Genomic DNA, 20,505 nt, shown 5'->3' on the forward strand with positions numbered 1-20,505 from the left:
GGTATGTAAAGCAAACCCAATTCTTCCCTTGGCATGCCTTTAGTGTATTAGGGTCGGATCCGGGCCTTGAAGGACCTCTTGGCCCTCGGAATCCGCAAGACAAAATTTCAGTTTTTCCTTCAGTAGAATTGAACCTCTTTGATACGCTTTTTCTGAAATTATGCAAACTTGCTCTAAATTATTCAGAAAGTCATAGAATGTCTGTATAACCTCTTTAGGTGACACTATATGCTTAGAGGGCACAATTTGAGCCCGCCGCCTTATTTGTCCCGAGGCGGGCCCACTATTTACGGTTTTGCCCCTAATATGCTAAAGCTTCCTTTTTAAGCGATTTTTGAAAGAAATGTTTTAATTACCCTACTAATCGCTTAACGAATATTATTTTAAATATTCTATTAAACCTTATACATTATTTTGACACCCGGAATGACTTCGGGAAAGTTAGACTTCTGTAATTTATTATGATATCTGGAATACATTTATTATGATTCCGTCCGACTCCATTTGATTTGTTTGTCTTTGCTACGCCTCATCGAGTCTTTGAAAATACTTATGATATTTTTAAATTGCATTAGTCTCTCACTACTCCATTCGTGGATGTCCCAATGTTTCCCACACTGAGCCCGGGCCAGGATATGTTGTCAAGCGTAATTCTCTGCATTGTTCGCCGCGTCCCGATGTGAGGGGGCAGGTATACGCGTACATGGGTCTGTGGAGTATGATGTGCCATGTCCGCCTATTCTGATCTGATCTGTTATGGCCATTTTGGATATGACATTATATGATACGGGGCCACGCCCCTTTTTCTGATTTCTCTGTATAGTGGCACCAGCGTCGGGAGGGTGGCCACATTCTGTCTGCCGAGTCCCGTGGCAGGGACCGGATATGATATGATATGACATATGTTTCTGTACGCATTCTGTCTGTTTTGGAAATATGCATTTGACACTCTGGATTCTGTACTCATTTTCTGTAACCATTATGATTTGACTTCTGTGATTCCGCTTTGCATATTCAGTACATATTTCGTACTGACCCCCCTTTCTTCGGGGGCTGCGTTTTCATGCCGCGCAGGTACAGACGACAGGTTTGCTGATCCACACGTTTAGGATCCCATTTCTGCTATTTTGGGGCGCTCTCTTCTACAGAGCCCATCTTTTGGTACAGTCTGTTACTACTATCGGGATATGTACTTTGTTCAGGGTATGACGGGGCCCTGTCCCGTCTTATGATTATGATATGTTCTATAGAGGTCTGTGGATACATCTGTGTGGGTTCTGTACATATGTTTGGGATGTTTTGTTTTATGATAGCCTTATCGGCTTCTGTGTGCCAAGTCTGCTCTTCGGCTAAATTATGTAGCATCCACTAATGTTATTATTATATTATTATTCTGATAATATGCTAATTTGGGTATCGGGTACGTATAGGTGCCCAACTAGGGCACTGGTCGCGGCCCACGGGGTTGGGTCGTGACACTACCCCTGTCTCAATTTATGTGATACACTTTCTTTTTTAATATATCCTAAAAAGAATGATACAATTTCTTATTTGATAACAATTTAATTTTAAATTTTACCATTTACGCTTAATGAGACCACACAAATATCTTTAGCTTATTTTAAATCATAAAATTTAAAAATATTCCTTTATTTCTTAAATTTCATGTCCAATGAATCTATATCAAATAAATTGAGACGGAGGGAGTACTTCGTTATGTCGTTTTGCACTTTTGCCCAATCTTATGGTGAGAGTGGTTATTTGTGAATTTTACCGCTAAAAAGCCCTCCAAAAAAACCAGTCCGAACAATGACCCGACCCCACCCGTATGAGAACAACCACGTTTGACAGAGGAAGTGATGGTAATTAGTCAGTTAAAAATTCATGAATGAGAACCCCATATGTCTCTCTTCAAGTCTTTGCCATTATTAACTTGTCCACTCAGTAGACTCACAATGTCAAGAACCAATACTACATCAAAGCCTAAAGTCAACAAATTGCAACAGCTAATTCATTCTGACCCTTCTGGTAAATCTCTCTCTCTCTTTTTTTTTTCAAGCTAGTTTGAGTTGGCTATAGTAATTTTCATTATTTGTTTTAACTGCATTTTGACCTGTTTTTTGTCCAATATTTAATAATTTTCACTATATGATTTTATTCATGGGTATAGAACTGCATCCTGATGTTGTACTAGTTGCTTCATTCATTGTTCTGTCAAACTCTTTAATTCACTCTCCTTAATTGGGGCAATTTTATTACTACTCCACTATAATACTTAATGATTTGTCTTTTAAGAAAATTAAGAAAAATAAATAAATAGGGTTATCTGCAACCTGTTTACTGGTGATATCAATGGATGCTCATGTTCTACTACTCCCTCTGTCCCAATTTATGTGATACAGTTCGGATTTCAAGAATTAAACTTCTTTATTTATTTGTACAGTGAATTCGGACATACAATCTTTAAGTGTTCTGAAAAATAATTTACATATTTAGAAACTATATAAAAAGTACTATAAGTCACAATACAAACAACAAACAAACAGCAACAACCCATTGTAAAGTGGGGCCTGAAGAGGGTAGGATGAGCGCGGACCTTACCTCAACCTTTGTGGGGTAGAGTCACAATAATTAACAATTTAAAATATTTAAAGGGAATCGCGGTGAGAGAATTTCTTATTTGACTCTCGAAATCTGAACTGTATCACATAAATTGGGACAGAGGGAGTATGTGTTTTGCTCCGTTTGACCTTTTTCTTCCCATAGTAAGTAATTTTTCATTGACCTCAAGAAAAATAAATCTTTTTTTTAGTATATAAATTCATTATTTGTAATGATAGGTGGTTGGGAGAAATGCTGGGAGAAGGGAGTGACGCCCTGGGATTTAGGGCAGCCTACCCCAATTCTTGTTCATCTTCATCAAACAGGTTGCCTTCGAAAAGGCAGAGTTCTGGTCCCTGGTTGTGGCAGTGTAAGTTATTTTCTTTTACCTACTGATTCTTCCATGTGTATCGAATTGCATAGTAATGTTCTACATCTTGCTTCACTGGTTGTGTCTCCTTTATTGGGGCAATTTTACTACTCCCTTCGTCTCAATTTATGTGATGGTGTTTGACTGGGAGCGGAGTTTAAGAATGAAAAGCAGACTTTTGAAATTTATGGTCTAAAATAAGCCGTATATATTTGTGTGGCTATAAATCATTTCATTTAGGGCAAAATAGGAAGTTGTAAGTCAAATTGTTATAGAAAGGTGTCTTTTTTGGAACAGATTAAAAAGGAAAAAGTGTCACATAGATTGGGACGGAGGAAGTATAATACTTGATGATTTGTCTTTTAAGAAAATTAAGACAAAAGTTAGGGGTTCTTTGCAGCTTGTTTACTGGTTATATCCAGAAATTGAGAGGCCATGCATGCCTAATTTCCATAATTATGGAAGGACGGCTGAATTCTATAGTTTCTCTGAGTTCTCCTCGAAAGAAAATTCAAGTGGAAGCTTGCACTGCTAGCTCTCCTTTGGGTCGTTTGGAGGGAAAGAAATAAGAGAGCTTTTGAGGGGTGCAAGTGAGCTTTCTTCAGTTGTAGAAGTAGTCTTTTATCTCTCAATAATTTTTGGTGCACCCATAGGGTTAATGTAGATTGGGTGATGGTAGAAAACCATATCCTTTTATAGGTTTTCTACTTTTTCGTATACTTCTTGTATACAGACATATTTCTTTGCCAAAACTTCAATCAATTATCACTTTATCCCAAATATATATATATATATATATATATATATATATATATACACACACGACATGAGATCAATCATGTGTAGAAAACATGGTTCTGATATTGTCATCAGAAGGCTGTTGGACGCTCAAACATTCTTGGGTATAATCAACCTTCAATTTTTTCCTTTTGTTTCATAATATGCACCACCACCTTTATTCTACTGCTTTATTGAGAAAAGCTTCTTTTCTCTCTCTCTCTCTCTTTTTTTTTTTTTTTTTTTAAATACTGTTTTGGTACTGTTTCTTTTTGCTTAGTTGAAGTATATGTCGTGCAGGGTCATGATGTGGTTGCAATTGCGTGCCCTGAACGCTTTGTTGTTGGCTTGGATGTATCAGAAAATGCTATTAAGCAAGCTACAAAAGTAAGAGCTGATACTTTTAGTCACTTTGATCTGCTATTGCAAAACCTTCTTATACGGTTTGAAAGATTTATGTTACAGAACTGCAGTATTATTGCAACCTGTCTGCTTATTATTCCCTACTTACTCTCCCTGAGGTATAGTTTACTTTTCAATCCAATGTGCAGTGGAAACTAAATAACATCCAGACTGTTATTGCCTTATCGGTGCATCTTTGGCTGAAATATTCCCTTCTGCAAACGATATTCGTCTTCTGGTTTCCTCTGTAGCTCTGCCTTTTTTTTGGTTGAAAATTTTGAATCTCCCTTGTCAAGGATCAAGACCTGAACGAACATCTCTTTAAAGATTATATTGGAAGTCTGTTTCTTGTGGACTAAAAGAATCCTGACTAATGAGATAATGCCATTTGTCAGAATCCAATTGAAGGTCCTAACTCTGTAACCATTTGAGATAATGTGCTGGGAACAGTTTCCAGGATTAGCTGGTTGCAGAGCGCCTAAACTATCACTCAATGCCCTTCTGACTGTGTCCCTTGATGTTCGTCTTTGTTGAGCTACCCTGGGGGTGATGATGTTTGAGGGTAACATTTGCTAGGAGCCTCCATCGTGGTGTAAGGAGGAAGGAGGCTTTGGTTAGGTAATTTGGAATCTTCAATTATCTATTTTAGGAAGAAAGAATGATCTGATCCTTGGGAACTAAATGCTGTATAATAGCAACTTATTAGGAGCTAGAAGTCGCCAGCTACATAATTCAGAATGCAACTCTCAAATTTTCTCTTTCATATGTATTTTCATTACCTTCTATTTTGTTTTATTGGGTGCATAAAATTTACATTCTTCACTTGAAGGACCTTTAGCTTTTGGTCTGTTATAAGCTTCTTCGACCCCTTAGCTATGTCTTTCTCAGCTTGGTTGTTGATAGTGATCCTTTTTTGAAAATTGTAAATTTTCATCTCGGATGTTTCACCTTTTTGTCCAGAAATTTGAGTGACACAGAACCCCAACCATGAGACTCAGCATTTAATTCTTCCACCATCATTTTGGGTAAAGGAAATGCAGTTCAGAGTAATAGTGTATAGCCAACAATAACATTTATGCTTCATATGTTGTCTGTTGTTCCTGAGGACCCATTTCAATCTTTAGTTCTAACTTCTTGAATTGGTTCAGAGGACAGGTTTATAGTAGTAATTTAGTTGGTCTGGTTCATGCCTTCTGACGCTTTCTTAAAGTATCTACATCTGTTTTTGCACAAGGTAGCTGTTTTCATCATCAAAAAGTGCGGAGTATTTTGCTTTTGTCGAGGCAGATTTCTTCACCTGGCGTCCCACTCAATTGTTTGATCTTATCTTTGACTACACGTAAGGTTGGCACGACCATGTGTTTCTCATCTTACGAAATGACCAGTTGTGTGATAGCATTACATTCAAATTGGCAGTTTCTTTTGTGCCATTGAGCCAGAGATGAGATCACAATGGGCCAGCAGAATTCGAGATCTTCTAAAACCTGACGGGGAGCTTATTACACTGATTTTTCCGGTTTGTCAATAGTTCTCTTTCCATTAAGTTTCTTCCCTTCTTCTTTACACTTGTGACCATTTAAATTCTTTTGGAATAAAGAGCTAATACTCCAATATGATAGAATTTTCTTGTAATGTCATAGGAAGTTTTATGTTATGCTCATGTAATAGATCCAATAGAGGATTCGTCAGCTTTCCAAGTCAGTATCCTACAGGATGTCAATGAAATTGTTAGTCTTTAAAGTTTTCCTTGATTGATGGAAACATCATTTACGTGCCCTCTTAACCCAATGGGGAAGGGGCAAAAGATAGTTGTGTTGCAGTTCCCACCTACAAATATGCTAAAAGGATCGGTAGCTCACTGTAAAAATTTACCATGAGTTGGTAGATTGGCCATTTTTGATATTATTTCCTTTTATTTCTTCCTTGGTCTTGAGATTGTTGTTGTTTTCCAGATAAGCGACCATGAAGGCGGACCTCCGTATAAAGTATCAGTTTCCGAGTAATTTCTATTTTCTTTTAATCTATTTCTAGATATGCCCCTCAGAGACTTCTCATTTTTTTATGTTAATGTCGCTTAGTTTCAGCTAGCTTTTTTCTTGAGTTCATTGATATGAATGACTAACTTTTACTATCTCTCTGACTAGTTATGAAGAAGTCTTGCATCCCATGGGGATCAGGGCAGAATCGATTGTGGAGAATCACTTGGCTATTCCACCTCGGAGAGTGAGTACATTTGCTTAACGTTAGGCAGTGACACTTGCATATTTCCTTTGCTTCACTGTGCAAGATTTGCATATTTCTTTGAGAAAAGTTTTAGCTCTTCCTGAGCATGCCCAAAAGCACAACATTAGAAACCATTTCATATTAAAGACTGATACTTGGTCAACAGTTGGTTGGCTGTTTGTGTATATGTGAAACTGGAACCTTGTGATTTCCGCATAATGATATGCCATTGAAAATGAAATTATGCAAACACTAATCATAATCTTATTGGAATTTTGTATTTTTCTGCGAGGCGATTTCTCCTTGTGATAGGAGTCTTGAGTACAATCTTTTCTTCTTGTCTTTGCAGGGAAGAGAGAAACTAGGAAGGTGGAAAAGGTCCACCATATACAAATCCTTGCTCTGAATATCATCCACCTTGTGGGTTGTTTATTCTCCGATTGTTCCACCTGCTATGTGATTCTGGTATTTGTATATTTGTGTATCAATGATCTGTGATTCATTCTTAGATATTCTCAAAAGATGAAGAGAATAATTTTCTTAAACTATCTGAAATGTTGATTGTAATAGTAATAAAGGGTAAATCAACCGAGTATCCAATCAGAAAGGCCTCTCCGGAACTAATAACACAATGCATTGTTTGAAGAGAGGAAAGTTTGGAAGGGCGGGAGTTGTTCTGTATTTTGCTGTCTGTTAACACTAAAATCAAACAGTCTACTTGTCCATTAATAAGCCAGCCTCCAAATTGTGTTGGTTCTGTTAGGCATGTCCAACTTCTCCTGGGTAGTAAATTTATGTCCATCTAGTGCTGTATTCAATTGTTTGAGCTGAAGATGAAGATATTAGTAGTGTTCTGTTTGGGCAATTCGCAGGAAGGGCGGTCTTTAATTTTTGTCCTTCGGCTAAAAAAGTGGTCGAAAATACCTTGACATTCTGGGTTCGTACCCCTTTAGAGTAAAAATAAAATAAAATTCGCAAGACAAGATTCATAGCAAACTATGCCTATTAGGGGTAGTATCGAGTAAAAAAAAATTCAGAAGGCAAGGTTTCATAGCAACTATGCCTATTCGGGGTAAAGTTATTCCTTAAGACATAATTCTGTAGAAATTAAGTTATCTGAAGGCATGGTTTCTATGTAGTGGTTATGCCTTAAGACATAGTTCTGTAGAAATTAAGTTATCCTACAGAACTACGACTTAAGGCATAGTTTCTATATAGAGGTTATGCCTTTAAGGCATAACTTTACCCCTTGTCCGGCATAGTTCTGTAGACAGAATCCCGAATAGGTATAGTTTCTATGAAAATCCTGCTTAGCGATTTTTTTTGGCTGTTGCGGTCCGAATCCGAACCTCTGGTCTCGTAAACGCACGACTAAGGATACATTGGCCCACAAATTTTTATTAAATGAGAAGTATGGACAAAACTTAAAGACCACTGACTTAGGGGCAAAAATTAAAGACCAAAGGACAATCCGCGCAATTTTTTGGTTCTGTTTAAAGGTAAAAAGATACTCGTATTATGCAGAATCGGTTTTATTAGTGTAACTATGTCCATACCGTACATGTTAATATCTAACTTGCTTACATTATGTACAAATGTTGCTACAGTGTTCCCCATTGGTGAAGAGAATGAGATGTTATCTCTTTACCTGATCTTCGGTAATCCTTCACGACTTGGCATTTCAAATTGAGTTCGATTGAAAGTGTCCATTTTCTTTAAATGGCATCAGAGTCGAATCTATTCATATTTTCTGTTTACCAATTATTAGAGCCTTATGTTTTCCATGCTCTAGACATCCAACCCTGAACGTGAGGATGTGTTACAGTATCCTACCTTGATTAAGAGAAAGGCTTATTCTTTCCTCATATGACATGAAACAATCTTCATCTTGTGAGCTAGCCCTTTCGGTTGATTAGACTCAAGGTTTATCTTTTTTTTTTTTTTTAGCATAATACCTGAATTGACACCTTCTTACGATTTGATAAAGTCGAACACTTAATTTTATGATGTCCCAACTAAACACATCTAGTTGGATAGAAATACGTGTTTTAACACACATGACGGTTGATCATGTTTGTGTGGTGTTCCTTTCATTGAATCGGACAAAGTGCGTGAGATTCACACTTACCTAAATGTGAATTTCTTTCCTTTTATCCTCTCTTTCGGTGAAGGGGAGTCTTGAAGCAATAGTAAAATTGTCTCTGTGTAACACTAATGCAACGTTTGAGCCGTGGAAGCAATCATAATGCTTGCATTAGGGTAAGTTGTCCACATCACACTCCTTGAGATACGATCCTTCCTCCGACCCTGCTAGCGCAATATGCTTAACTGCTCCTATCCTCTCTTCTGAAGAACTCCACCCACAAAATCATTTCTCACAAACTCAATTTTCTATAAACACTCCCCAAATCTTTTTCCTCTTTAATCTGTCACCCATTCCTCGTCCTCCCTATGGAATTGGCAGTTTAACTGGTGAATAAATTGAAATGTCAATGAGTTAAATTGACAAAATATCGTGCGAGTAAGATGTCAATTTGTTTATTATTCTTAGTAAAAACTAAATGGACTAGTTGGATAAGTATTGGTTAACAAAATTAAAGACGTTCACTCACTATATTCACAATAGTGTTATCTAATTCACTGCCCGATAACATCTATGCAGTATGCACGTTGAAGTTTATTCTCATAAAATAATCTTTGTGGTGAACCTCTTTCCTTGTTAAAATAATAAATAATGGAAACATGGACCTCCAATTGTTCCAACATTTAGCAGCATAGTTCCAGTGTCTGTTTCTGTTTAGGGAAGTGGTCAATTTGACTTCTCTTTAAGTCTTCCAAAAGCCAATTGAACACAACGAATATAAGTGAATAAATACCATAAAGAAAAAGGAGATATTTTCAAAGGTTAGAACAGTCAGTGTCAGCGAGATTAGTGATAACCATGATATAAGCCAAAGACGAAAGCAAGTTGTAGTTTTTTTCTCCTTAATACGTTGATAAGTTCCTTTTATCTTTTTTAAAGTATATTTATTGAAAGAAGAGTGAAAAGACCGTCAATAGGAAAATGAGAACCAAGAAGAAACAAAGATCGAGATTTGAATCTTGAACAACCAGAGTATAACGAAATTGCTATTGTAAATACAAATCTTTACTATTTAATATTTTTAAAGTATTTTTTTGAAAGAAAAGTGAAAAGAAGAGGAGCAATAGTCAATAGGACAATGAAAACCAAGAAGAAAAAAGATCGAGATTTGAATCTTGAACAACTAGAGTATAACGAAATTGCTATTGTAAATACAAATCTTTACTATTTAATATTTTTAAAGCATTTTTTTTTTGAAAGAAAAGTGAAAAGAAGAGGAGCAATAGTCAATAGGAAGATGAAAACCAAGAAGAAAAAAAGATCGAGATTTGAATCTTTCACAAATCGAGTATAACGAAATTGCTATTGTAAAATGTAAATACAAATGCTTTTAATTAAAAAAAATTAAAGTATAATTTTTTGAAAGAAAGTGAAAAGAAGAGGAGCAATAGTCATTAGGAAAATGAAAACCAAGATGAAAAAAGATTGAGATTTGAATCTTTACAACTTGAGTTTAACGAAATTGCTCGAGTAAATACAAATGCTTTATCAATTATTTTAAGTATATTTTTTGAAATAAGAGTGAGACAAGAGTCAATAGGAAAATGAAAATGAAGAAGAAAAAAGATCGACGTTTGAATCTTTCACATATAACTTGATTATAAGAGATTGATATAGTAAATGCAAATGCTTTCTTTCTTCAAAGAAAATTGATTTTTATTTTGGTTGATTTTCTTCCATTTCTATTGAATTAAATTATGAAGCTTTCAGCGACTTTCGGCATGTACCACTAATTCCAAATAATGCAATTTCCCTTAGAAAGAACACCAAAAGAAAAAGGGGTGAAGAGAATAAATGTTTCTTCATTAGGATGTATATGTAATATAAGTGGGATATATGTTTTTATATATAAGACTTCACAATTACCTTTTTAAAGTATATTAGAAAATTGAAAGATCAAATCAAGATTATTTTGTGCTTTTAGATGTTCTATATGTCCATAATTTCCATACAAGTTCTCCTTTGTTGAATTTGGTATATCATAATATCAAGCTTGTCATATAAAATTAGATATATACATGCACCAACAGACATAATAATTTTTGTGTAATTTAACTTGTTATAACTTACCAATATAACTCTAAGTTATCAATTCATACAATTAATTATAGCTATTTGCTGTTGCTCTTTAAATGACTTGATTGTATAAATATTTTATACTATCAATTATCGGTAAACTTAGACTACAAAATTCCGTATACGAAAAAGAAAAAGTCAAACAACCATTTTCTTTGAAACAAACAAAGTGGAGTATTATATTAGGGAAGTTACATGGCCGGGATCGAAGATAATTGCACCTACTAACTAAATATATAAAAATATATACTATTATGTACTTCCTCCGTTTCAATTACCTGAATCCATTTGACTGGGCACAACATTTAAGAAAGAGTGAAGACTTTTTAAACTTGTGGTTCAAAATAAGTCTTGAATATTTGTGTGACTGTAAATTACTTCATAAAGTGAATTTGTTTCCAAATTAGGAAAGAGGTCATTCATTTTGGCACTGACTAAAAAGAAAATAGGTTCACATAAATTGAAACAGAGGGAGTATAAGATATGTATATTTCACATATATTATATAAGATATGTATATTTCACATATATTATACGTTAATATATAGAGATAATGGTAAAAACACACACCTGAAGTATCATTTTTTTGTGAGTTTCCTATCTGAATTATCACCAACTATTTATCAAACACACCTTGACTAGTATCTGATGGTACGTGATGTACTTTTTTTTTTTTTGGTTTAAAAATGGTGCCAAATGTCACTCCACATGGATAATTAAAGCGATTAATTGGACAATTTGAAAAGATTAAGATATAATGGTCGAAAACACATCTGAAGTATCACTTTTTTGCGAGTTTCCAGCACCATCAGATACTAATCGAGGTGTGTTTTGATAAATAGTTGGTGATAGTTCAGGTAGGAAACGCAAACACCTGATAGTTCAGGTAGGAAAACTCACAAAAAATGACACTTCAGTGTATTTTTGACCATTATCTCTAATATATCGAAATATACATTTACTGGCTACTCCCTTCGCCCCAAAATAAGTGTCAATTTAGCTCTTTTCAAGCCCATTTAGAAAAATAATAGATACAATGTATCATTTACTAAGTTGCCCATATTTATTAGTAGATATTTTTTGAGAATTGAGCATTATTAAAAGAATAGTTAAACACAGTAATTAAACATTTTCTTGAATTTCTAAATCGACAATTATTTTGAGATAATTTTTGTTGGCTAGATAGACACTTATTTTGGGACGGAGGGAGTGTTATTTTGGTAGGAGATATGCAGACCAATATTCCCTATTTTTCATTGCCTCTTGGAAAATACGGAAGAGTGACAGTTCTCATGAGAATATTTCTATCCGTACAATTTGAGCAAGGTTCGCCTAATTCTCCTCAATTGTCTCATCTTTCCATGCATGTCTACTTCCACCAACTCTCCGATCCTCTCTTCACTCACATTTCCCATTTTTCTCTCTCTCTTCCACGTTCATTTTTCCTTCTTTTCCCAACATTTTCTTTCCCATAACAAAGACCGTTTCTAGAATTGTATATGGATATGTTTTCCACCTCCATTGGTACAACAACAGTTTTCCTTCTTTCTCCATCTCCCTTTTCTAACATTGATCTCTTTCTCTTAACGCCTACACAATGAAACTTTAATTTATCAATGACCATTTGTAGAATTGTATGAGGAGGTCATATGTTCCACCTCTATTGTTACAACGATCAAATTCTTGATCCGTCTCTGATTATCTCGAAGTAATTAATCCAAGTTTTTATTTGATACAATACAATGGACAACACCAAATTTGAAGACGACGAGAAGAATGCATTAGAAGCTATTAGCGAAGCACCACCACCACGTCGAAAAGCACATTCCTACAGCCACCAACTCCGTACAAATACAGGAACACATCACAAACGACACCACCAAATCCGTAAACACAGCCTGGATGATGATTACATGCCAAACAGCATTAATAACTCCGGCCTCTACGAAGACTCCTCGGAAGACGAAGGTTTCTATCCTTATTCGACGAATACAAATGACATTATAAGTAGTAGCAGTAGTGTTGTTGTTCCTGGTGCTGTTGGTGCTCCTGTTGTTGGTGGAAGTGATAGACAGGATTTCCATTTGTTGAACCAGAATTTTTCTGGGCTTGGTGTGATCCCTGATTGTTTGGATGATGATCAACAACTTCCTTTACCGGAATTCGCTGCGTCCGGTGGTGGAGTTGGGATGTTTAAAGTGCCTACTCGTGCTGCTGTACATCCTTCACGTCCAACTTGTCATGAGTTGAGACCTCACCCCCTTAGAGAAACACAGGTGACAAAATCTCTATAACTTCTATCAATTTTGTAATGTTATTTTTTGTTTTTTGGTTTAATTTTTGCACAGGCGGATTATTTGAAATTTATTGGTTGTTGTAATACAACAATAGTTAACTTGGTTCACAGTCAAATATTTATTGATATTTAGTGAATTTATTAAGACATATATAGAGTTTGGACAAAAGCTATTGGGTTCTTGTGAATCCGTACATCATACTCTGCATCCGCGATTCATTTTATGTCCATGTTTTTATTTGGGAAAGGGGGAAAGATATCCCCATTTATACGCAATATATTAATTTTATCTTTCGTTGTACTCTGAGGCCATTCATACACTTATGTTACCAAACCGTCTCGTAGTTGCCCTTGATCCAAGTGGAGCTCTAGGCTGGGTGGCAAAATGACAGGAAGTGATGAGTGAAATGGGAGCAGCCATATTTAAAACCTCCTTGATTTACATTTGTCCAAGGATGTCCATTGTATGGAACAAATAGAATTAAGTTGAACGATATCTAAAATGGAAGGAGATGTCTTGATGAACAGTGGATGTCTTTTTCTTGATTTTCCCCATGTTCTTCCTCTTTTTTTTTTAAATTCCTCTTTCAAATCTAGTAATGAATGAAACTTAATTTCAGGTTGGAAGATTTTTGAGGACCATTGCCTGCACAGACACACAACTATGGGCAGGGCAAGAATGTGGTGTAAGAGTATGGAATTTTTCTGATCAATATGAGGCAGGATTAGGATTTAATGGAAGAGCAAAGAGAGGAGACGAGGATGCAGCACCATTTTACGAGTCAGTAAATACATCTCCTGCTATATGCTTGATAGTTGATAGTGGGAGTAAGTTGGTCTGGACTGGACATAAGGATGGAAAGATTAGATCTTGGAGGATGGACCAACCTAATTCTGATGATTCTCCTTTTAAGGAAGGCCTCTCTTGGCAGGCTCATCGCGGTTCAGTTCTTTCGATGGTGATATCTTCGTATGGTAATATCTAAGTTCCCTTTACTTGTTTGTAATTCGTCTATGAAATGAGTATATACGATCATGATTAATGTTTATTGTTAACTCAGTTTATAGAAAGGTTCTCCTCTGTATGAGCTCAAGGTTGGGATATACTTAACAGTCTCAATGCATATGCTCCAACGAGATATTCTTATTTTCTTGGAAATGTATGCTCTTTCATTTATTTTCTTAAAGAGATGCCTATATAAGTTATGATGAACTTAGGATTCTGGATCTTAACTGTTAAATATGCTTGTTATGGTGCATGTGATGGAAGTTTCCAGGAATTTATGTAACTATTATGTAGAATGGTAATACGAAATGTAAGGCCAATCCAGTATCTTGGTGGAAATTTACAACCGATATTTTTTTCTTTGTTTGTCCTTTGATGCATCACTGAACTAGAAACTTCTAAGCATCACCTGGTCTTTCTGCTTTGTATATCCAGAGTAGCTGTACGTTTTGTGCCTGAAGTTTCACAATAAGCTTAAAGATGAAAGTACAGTTATGCAAGGTGAAATTGTTGTAACTTGAACGCATGATTCCATGGCCGTCTCATACCTCTTTGATGGGTATTAAGGACTGTTGAGTTTCAAATTTCTTCAATGTTATTCTGTTTTACAGATCGTTGTGACACTCAACTTATATCAGCTTATTAAATAATGTTAAATGATTTGTTGCTTGTAATTGTGTTCCAAATGACAACTATGACTTAATTGCTTGTTGATCCAGGTGATATATGGTCTGGATCTGAGGGTGGAATCATAAAGGTCTGGCCATGGGAATCTGTTGAAAAATCTCTCTCTTTATCACCAGAAGAAAGACACATGGCTGCTTTACTCGTAGAAAGGTCAGCGATTGACCTTAGGAGCCTAGTTACAGTTAATGGGGTATGTAACATCTCATCTTCTGAGGTGAAGTGTCTGTTATCTGATCATGTAAGAGCAAAAGTATGGGCGGCTGGTTCTTTATCCTTCTCATTATGGTATGTTCCTCATTGTTGCTTCTTTATGCAATGCATTCTTTCGATGTTTATTCATAGGTAAATAGTCAAGAGTTTCTTTAAAGATTAATTGTCACTCCTAATAACTCCGATAGTTGGGAAACTGCAGGGATGCACGGAGTAGGGAACTCCTGAAAGTGTACAACGTAGAAGGTCAGATTGAGAACCGGGTTGATATATCATCAGTGCAAGACCAATCAACCGAAGATGATCTGAATGCTAAGTTTGTTTCTAAATCTAAAAAGGAAAAGTCACAAGGAAGTAGCTTTTTGCAGCGGTCACGTAATGCTATAATGGGAGCTGCAGATGCCGTTCGTAGAGTTGCGACAAAGGGGGCATTTGTAGAAGATAGTAAGAAAACAGAAGTTCTTGTGCTTGCATCTGATGGAATGATTTGGAGTGGATGTTCAAGTGGCTTACTTGTGCAGTGGGATGGGAATGGAAACCGTTTGCAAGATTTTCATCACCACCGTTGTGCAGTTCTGTGCTTATGCGCTCATGGTTCTCGAATCTGGGTTGGCTATGTAAGTGGAATGGTACAGGTGCTGGACCTAGATGGGAATTTACTAGCTGGTTGGGTTGCACACAACGGGCCTGTAATAAAAATGGCAGTTGGGAATGACTATGTTTTTAGCTTGGCAAACCATGGTGGTATACGTGGATGGAACCTTACGTCTCCAGGACCTATTGACAATTTATTACGACCAGAACTAGCCGAGAAAGAATATTCATACACTAGTCAAGAAAATGTCAGGGTTTTAGTTGGAACCTGGAATGTTGGTCAAGGAAGAGCCTCACAGGAAGCACTTGCCACATGGCTGGGTTCTACAGTTTCAGATGTCGGGATTATAGTTGTTGGGTTGCAAGAAGTAGAAATGGGAGCAGGTTTTCTTGCTATGTCTGCTGCAAAAGAAACTGTAAGCTATCAACTAACACTCTTTACATCTTTTTAGGATTGTAGCTGCTTAACAAATTCAAACACCTTCCACAACTGCTTGCAGTGCATTAGGTGATCCGTCCATTTTGTAGGTAGAAAAAATCTTAGGTATCTATTAACTGGGAATTTCACTAAGCATAATTCGGTGAGAAAATAAGGGTTGCAGGTGGTTCAATAATCTAGATGCGATATCCAATTTCTTGGATTTTCTATCAGTCTTATTACTATTGGTGTCAAGATTTTTGCATCTGATTGCTTAATAAGTACCTGAAACTTGTTCAAGAGATTGGTAGGCAATTGACCAGTAAGATGCTCTACTCGGATATATGCTTCATGGGCTGAATAGAACTTCAAAATCCATTCAAGGAACCTTGCAACTCAAGAAACAATTAGTTGACTGCAGAAAGTGGGGCACTAAATGGTAAATTGCAAGAAATTATCTAGGTTCAAAGTTTTGCATCTCTCTTAGTAGTTCTCAAACTGTGGAAACAGCTTTCCCCATAAATGCAAGGTAAGGCAGCATAAAATACATCTGATATGGTAGGCCATTTCCCTGACTCCAGATCAAGTCTTATCTTTGTTTCCATTTTGTGTTTGATTGGGCTGATCACCGGGGATACATAGGGCCAATCTGGATATTGTGACCTTCTGCTTTCCTCATTTTGTATATCGTATGTAGCAGTATCCTAATAACTCATGTCAACTTTAGGTAGGACTGGAAGGAAGTTCTGTTGGACAATGGTGGCAGGATGCTATAGGGAAGGCATTGAACGAAGGATCAACTTTTGAACGAGTAGGATCAAGGCAACTAGCTGCCTTGCTTATCGCTATATGGTAAGATTCTCTATTTTTTTGGCTGAAGTCCATACTCTACGGCATGGAAACTCATCCTTCGTTAAGCTTTGTCTTTCTGACTAAATGGGGGTGAAATAGCAGTCCCATTGGTTCCTACCTATGGATACTAATAATCTTGATTGTACTCTATAAATCAGGGTGAGAAAATCTATTAGGAATCATGTGGGGGACCTAGATGTTGGAGCAGTTGCATGTGGAATAGGACGTGCAATTGGTAATAAGGTAAAGTTTATTCTCTATGTTAACTTGGATCATAAATACTTTCATTTTGATTTTCATTTGAAAATGTTCAGCGTCAAACTGGTGAACATACTTTGTAATAAAGCTGATATATGTCAGATTGATGTTAAATTAGCTTGGCTTCTTTAGCTAATAAATCATGTCTCAAACTGGTCAGAAGCTATTGTTTTTTCCCTTGGAACAATAAAATGTCTGGTATAACTGTCTCATGGCTACACATTTAAAATGCAGGGTGGAGTTGGTCTGAGGTTAAGAGTCTTTGATCGAATAATGTGCTTTACAAACTGTCACTTTGCTGCACATTTAGAAGCAGTCAACCGTCGCAATGCTGATTTTAACCATATATTTAGAACAATGGTTTTCACCAAATCCTCGAACCTTCTAAATAATTCTGTTGGTATGCCTTTACCTGTTTTTAGCTTCTCCATGTATTTACTTTGCCTCTTTACTCATCTGACTTGCATGGATCCTCTCTCTTGCAGCTGGTGTCTCATCTTCTGCTCAGATGCTTCGTGGTGCAAATGTCTGGGCCTGAAGTTCTTTTAGTGATTATCACATCTTGTTGTCTAATTTAGTTCATGTAAAACTAACCCTTCTTATTATAACAGACTGCACAAATTAACCCTGATGAGGGAAAACCTGAGCTTGGTGAAGCTGACTTGGTGATATTCACCGGTGATTTCAATTATCGTCTTTTTGGAATATCTTATGATGAAGCAAGGGACTTCGTCTCACAAAGATGCTTCGATTGGCTTCGAGAAAAAGATCAATTGAGAGCAGAAATGAAAGCTGGTAAGGTTTTCCAAGGAATGCGGGAAGCAATCATCAGATTTCCTCCAACTTACAAGTTTGAAAGGGGGAAACCAGGATTAGGAGGTGAGACATATTTGTAATTAAACAAGTAACTCATCTTCTTACTTTTCCTTTCCAAACAGTTGTTTTCGAGGACCAGTTAGAGATTTCCCTTGTGGAATATGTCCAACTTAATAGATGAGATACTAAAAAGAACTAAAAGATACATATCTTTTTTCACTTTTAGGATATGATTCTGGGGAGAAGAAACGAATTCCGGCTTGGTGTGACCGAGTACTATATCGAGACAACAGGGCAACTCCTTCCGTGGAATGCAGTTTACAATGCCCTGTAGTTGCCTCCATTATACAGTAAGTTTCCTCAGAGCTTTCGTCACATCAACCTTTCTCGCTTCATCTTGAAACTTTATTTTTCTCATGGATAGGTATGAGGCTTGCATGGAGGTGACAGAAAGTGACCATAAACCTGTAAGGTGCAAGTTTAATGTTGAAATTGCCCATGTTGATAGATCAGTTAGGAGACAACTGTTTGGGAAGATTTTCCAGAACAACGAAAAAATCAAGTCTTTACTAGACGAATTCCGTTATATTCCTGAAACTCTGGTTAGCACCAGCCAGATAGTTCTTCAGAATCAAGACACATACAACTTAAGAATCAGTAGCAGAAGCAGAGAAGACAAACTTTTCTTCCAGATAACCTGTGGAGGTCAATCCACCATCAAAGAGGATGAACAAGCATCAGAATATCGTCCCAGAGTGTCCTTTGGTTTTCCCCGGTGGCTTGAGGTAATTCTTGATTTCCTAGATTTGATTCTCTTAAGTCAGGGTTACACTCTCTCTTCCTACTGGACTCTACATGTTTCAAGGCCATGGAAGACCATGTTTGTCCATGCTTAACCAAGTTCTAACACCTGTTCTTGTATCCAATGAGTTTATTTTATCATCGTTATTACTCCCTCCGTCCCAATTTCTATGAAGGTGTTTGACTGGACACAGAGTTTAAGAATGAATGGAAGACTTTTGAAACTTGTGGTCTAAAATAAGTCATAGATATTTGTGTGGCTATAAATCATCTCATTAAGGGCAAAATAGAAAGTATAAAGTTAAATTACTACTAAATACAGAAGAATGTCATTCCTTTTCGGACTGACTAAAAGGAAAGAGTGTCACATAAACTGGGACGGAGGGAGTATTATTATTGTAATTTTGGTCAAAGCACGGATCCTTTAGAAATGCGAGGAAAGCCCTCATAAGAAAATGCAAGCTAGATAGTTGTCCATAACTGATTCCAGAGAGTTTTGGCATCATAATTTGGAGAAAGGCTATATACTACTGCATGATATAACGTCACACAACAGTTAAAACTGATGGAGAAGGCAATGGCCAATCTGATCAGCCAAGCAGCCATTTTCTCCTGGTTGATGCCTAAATCTATCTGTTCCTTCGTTGGTATCATTAAGAGAATCTGACTTCACCTCGATTCTCCTCTTAAACTAATAAAAATAACTTCAAATAAGCTTCTTTCTGCAAGCAATGCCATCTTATGATTTTGTTATTCAGGTAACACCTGCTGCTGGCATCATCAAACCAGATCAATCAGCTGAAATCTTGATACGTCATGAAGAGTTCAATAAATTAGAAGAAACTGTTGATGGGATTCCACAAAGCTGGTGGTGCGAGGACACCAGAGATAAGGAGGTGATTTTGCTGATCAATGTGACAGCCAGTCGCTCGACAGAGGCAAGAACACATAAGGTGCATGTTCGCCACAGCTTCTCAGCTAATGCAGTTCGCACAACTTCAAAAAGCAGTTCGAGAAGAAGCCAAGGTGGTGGTAGCTCCCACCATAGATCTGCACTTCGACATGCAGGAAGTGGCTCTGAAATGATGACTGACCATCAAAGCCTTCGGGGTCCTTGATAGCTACATGAAATACTGCTTGACAAACAAAAATTGCTCAGATGTTTTGAGCGTAGGGATTTCTTTGCTGGCATTACTACTTGATAGGATCTTGATGTAAATACTCATAGACGATTTAGTATGGAGCTGAGGCTCCACCTCGCAAATCTTGATAGAGGGGTATAAAGTCGCCCACCCATTTTTTGTAGAATCATATCTTAAATTTCTGTATTGATATGCTACTTTTTAACTGAAAATTTCTATGATCAATTTTGCAGTTTGATCATCCGAGATCTATTTGTGCATTATCAGAAAGACAGTTTTGTTCTTGATATGCATAATGCTAGATGACTCTGAATCATGCAGTTCATTTTTGGTTAAGTTGTTTCCCAACCTGTGATTGAAATCTCTGTCATGCCAGGACATATGCATGCCACAAAAATAAAATACAATAATTGATACACAAAAGCCCAGCTAACGATGCAGTTCAACATATTAGTTAATTGAAGGAAGAATTAGCGGGAAAGTTGTTAGAAACTAATTCGGTTTGTTAGTTGAGTTAGCAGTCGATATAAATAGGACATTGATGTATAGATTACACAATTATGGAATTCTCTTACGAAAATGGTTTTCCAGAAAATGAGTGATTAGAAGATCGAATTACTGTGTATCTTGGGGTTGTCACTTTAGGTGGTATTTCTTGTTTTGACTAACTTCTCATCTTTTACTGATCAGAAGCTTACGAAATCAAAGGTCAGCAGAGTGAGAAGTTAGTATTTGATCATGCAAAGATGCTACTGTCAAGTTGGAGTTAGAAATATTTCTACTTCATCGCCTCGAAGAACAGTGACTAAAAAACTGAAGAAACATGTATTTTA

General features: G+C 36.6%; 2 protein-coding genes across 2 annotated transcripts; both read left to right on the forward strand.

The window, feature by feature from the left end:
• Positions 1 to 1,764: 1,764 nt before the first annotated feature.
• On the forward strand, positions 1,765 to 7,020 carry LOC132609279 (probable thiol methyltransferase 2). Its single transcript, XM_060323174.1, has 8 exons — positions 1,765 to 2,028; positions 2,841 to 2,971; positions 4,049 to 4,135; positions 5,389 to 5,489; positions 5,567 to 5,666; positions 6,103 to 6,149; positions 6,295 to 6,373; positions 6,723 to 7,020. Exons 1-8 carry the CDS (start codon positions 1,902 to 1,904, stop codon positions 6,777 to 6,779), a joined length of 729 nt encoding a protein of 242 aa, XP_060179157.1. The 5' UTR covers positions 1,765 to 1,901; the 3' UTR covers positions 6,780 to 7,020.
• Positions 7,021 to 11,871: 4,851 nt separating this feature from the next.
• Positions 11,872 to 19,890, forward strand: LOC132609280 (type I inositol polyphosphate 5-phosphatase 12-like). Its single transcript, XM_060323175.1, has 12 exons — positions 11,872 to 12,868; positions 13,509 to 13,863; positions 14,614 to 14,866; positions 14,994 to 15,801; positions 16,531 to 16,655; positions 16,814 to 16,898; positions 17,148 to 17,313; positions 17,399 to 17,439; positions 17,525 to 17,792; positions 17,956 to 18,079; positions 18,154 to 18,514; positions 19,289 to 19,890. The coding sequence occupies exons 1-12, from the start codon at positions 12,335 to 12,337 to the stop codon at positions 19,646 to 19,648; spliced, it is 3,480 nt and encodes a 1,159-aa protein (XP_060179158.1). The 5' UTR covers positions 11,872 to 12,334; the 3' UTR covers positions 19,649 to 19,890.
• Positions 19,891 to 20,505: the final 615 nt, after the last annotated feature.

Source organism: Lycium barbarum, chromosome 9, assembly GCF_019175385.1.
Source record: "Lycium barbarum isolate Lr01 chromosome 9, ASM1917538v2, whole genome shotgun sequence".
NCBI lineage: Eukaryota > Viridiplantae > Streptophyta > Magnoliopsida > Solanales > Solanaceae > Lycium > Lycium barbarum.

What these genes read in the sequence shown, in the direction of transcription:
- LOC132609279 (XM_060323174.1), top strand. Translation starts at nt 1,902, where the DNA reads ATGTCTCTCTTCAAGTCTTTGCCATTATTAACTTGTCCACTCAGTAGA. An exon ending in GATCTTATCTTTGACTACAC is followed by an intron (nt 5,490 to 5,566) that starts GTAAGGTTGGCA and finishes TCAAATTGGCAG; the next exon opens with TTTCTTTTGTGCCATTGAGC. An exon ending in TGGCTATTCCACCTCGGAGA is followed by an intron (nt 6,374 to 6,722) that starts GTGAGTACATTT and finishes TTGTCTTTGCAG; the next exon opens with GGAAGAGAGAAACTAGGAAG.
- LOC132609280 (XM_060323175.1), top strand. Translation starts at nt 12,335, where the DNA reads ATGGACAACACCAAATTTGAAGACGACGAGAAGAATGCATTAGAAGCT. An exon ending in TCTTTATCCTTCTCATTATG is followed by an intron (nt 14,867 to 14,993) that starts GTATGTTCCTCA and finishes GGGAAACTGCAG; the next exon opens with GGATGCACGGAGTAGGGAAC. An exon ending in AGATGCTTCGTGGTGCAAAT is followed by an intron (nt 17,440 to 17,524) that starts GTCTGGGCCTGA and finishes TTATTATAACAG; the next exon opens with ACTGCACAAATTAACCCTGA.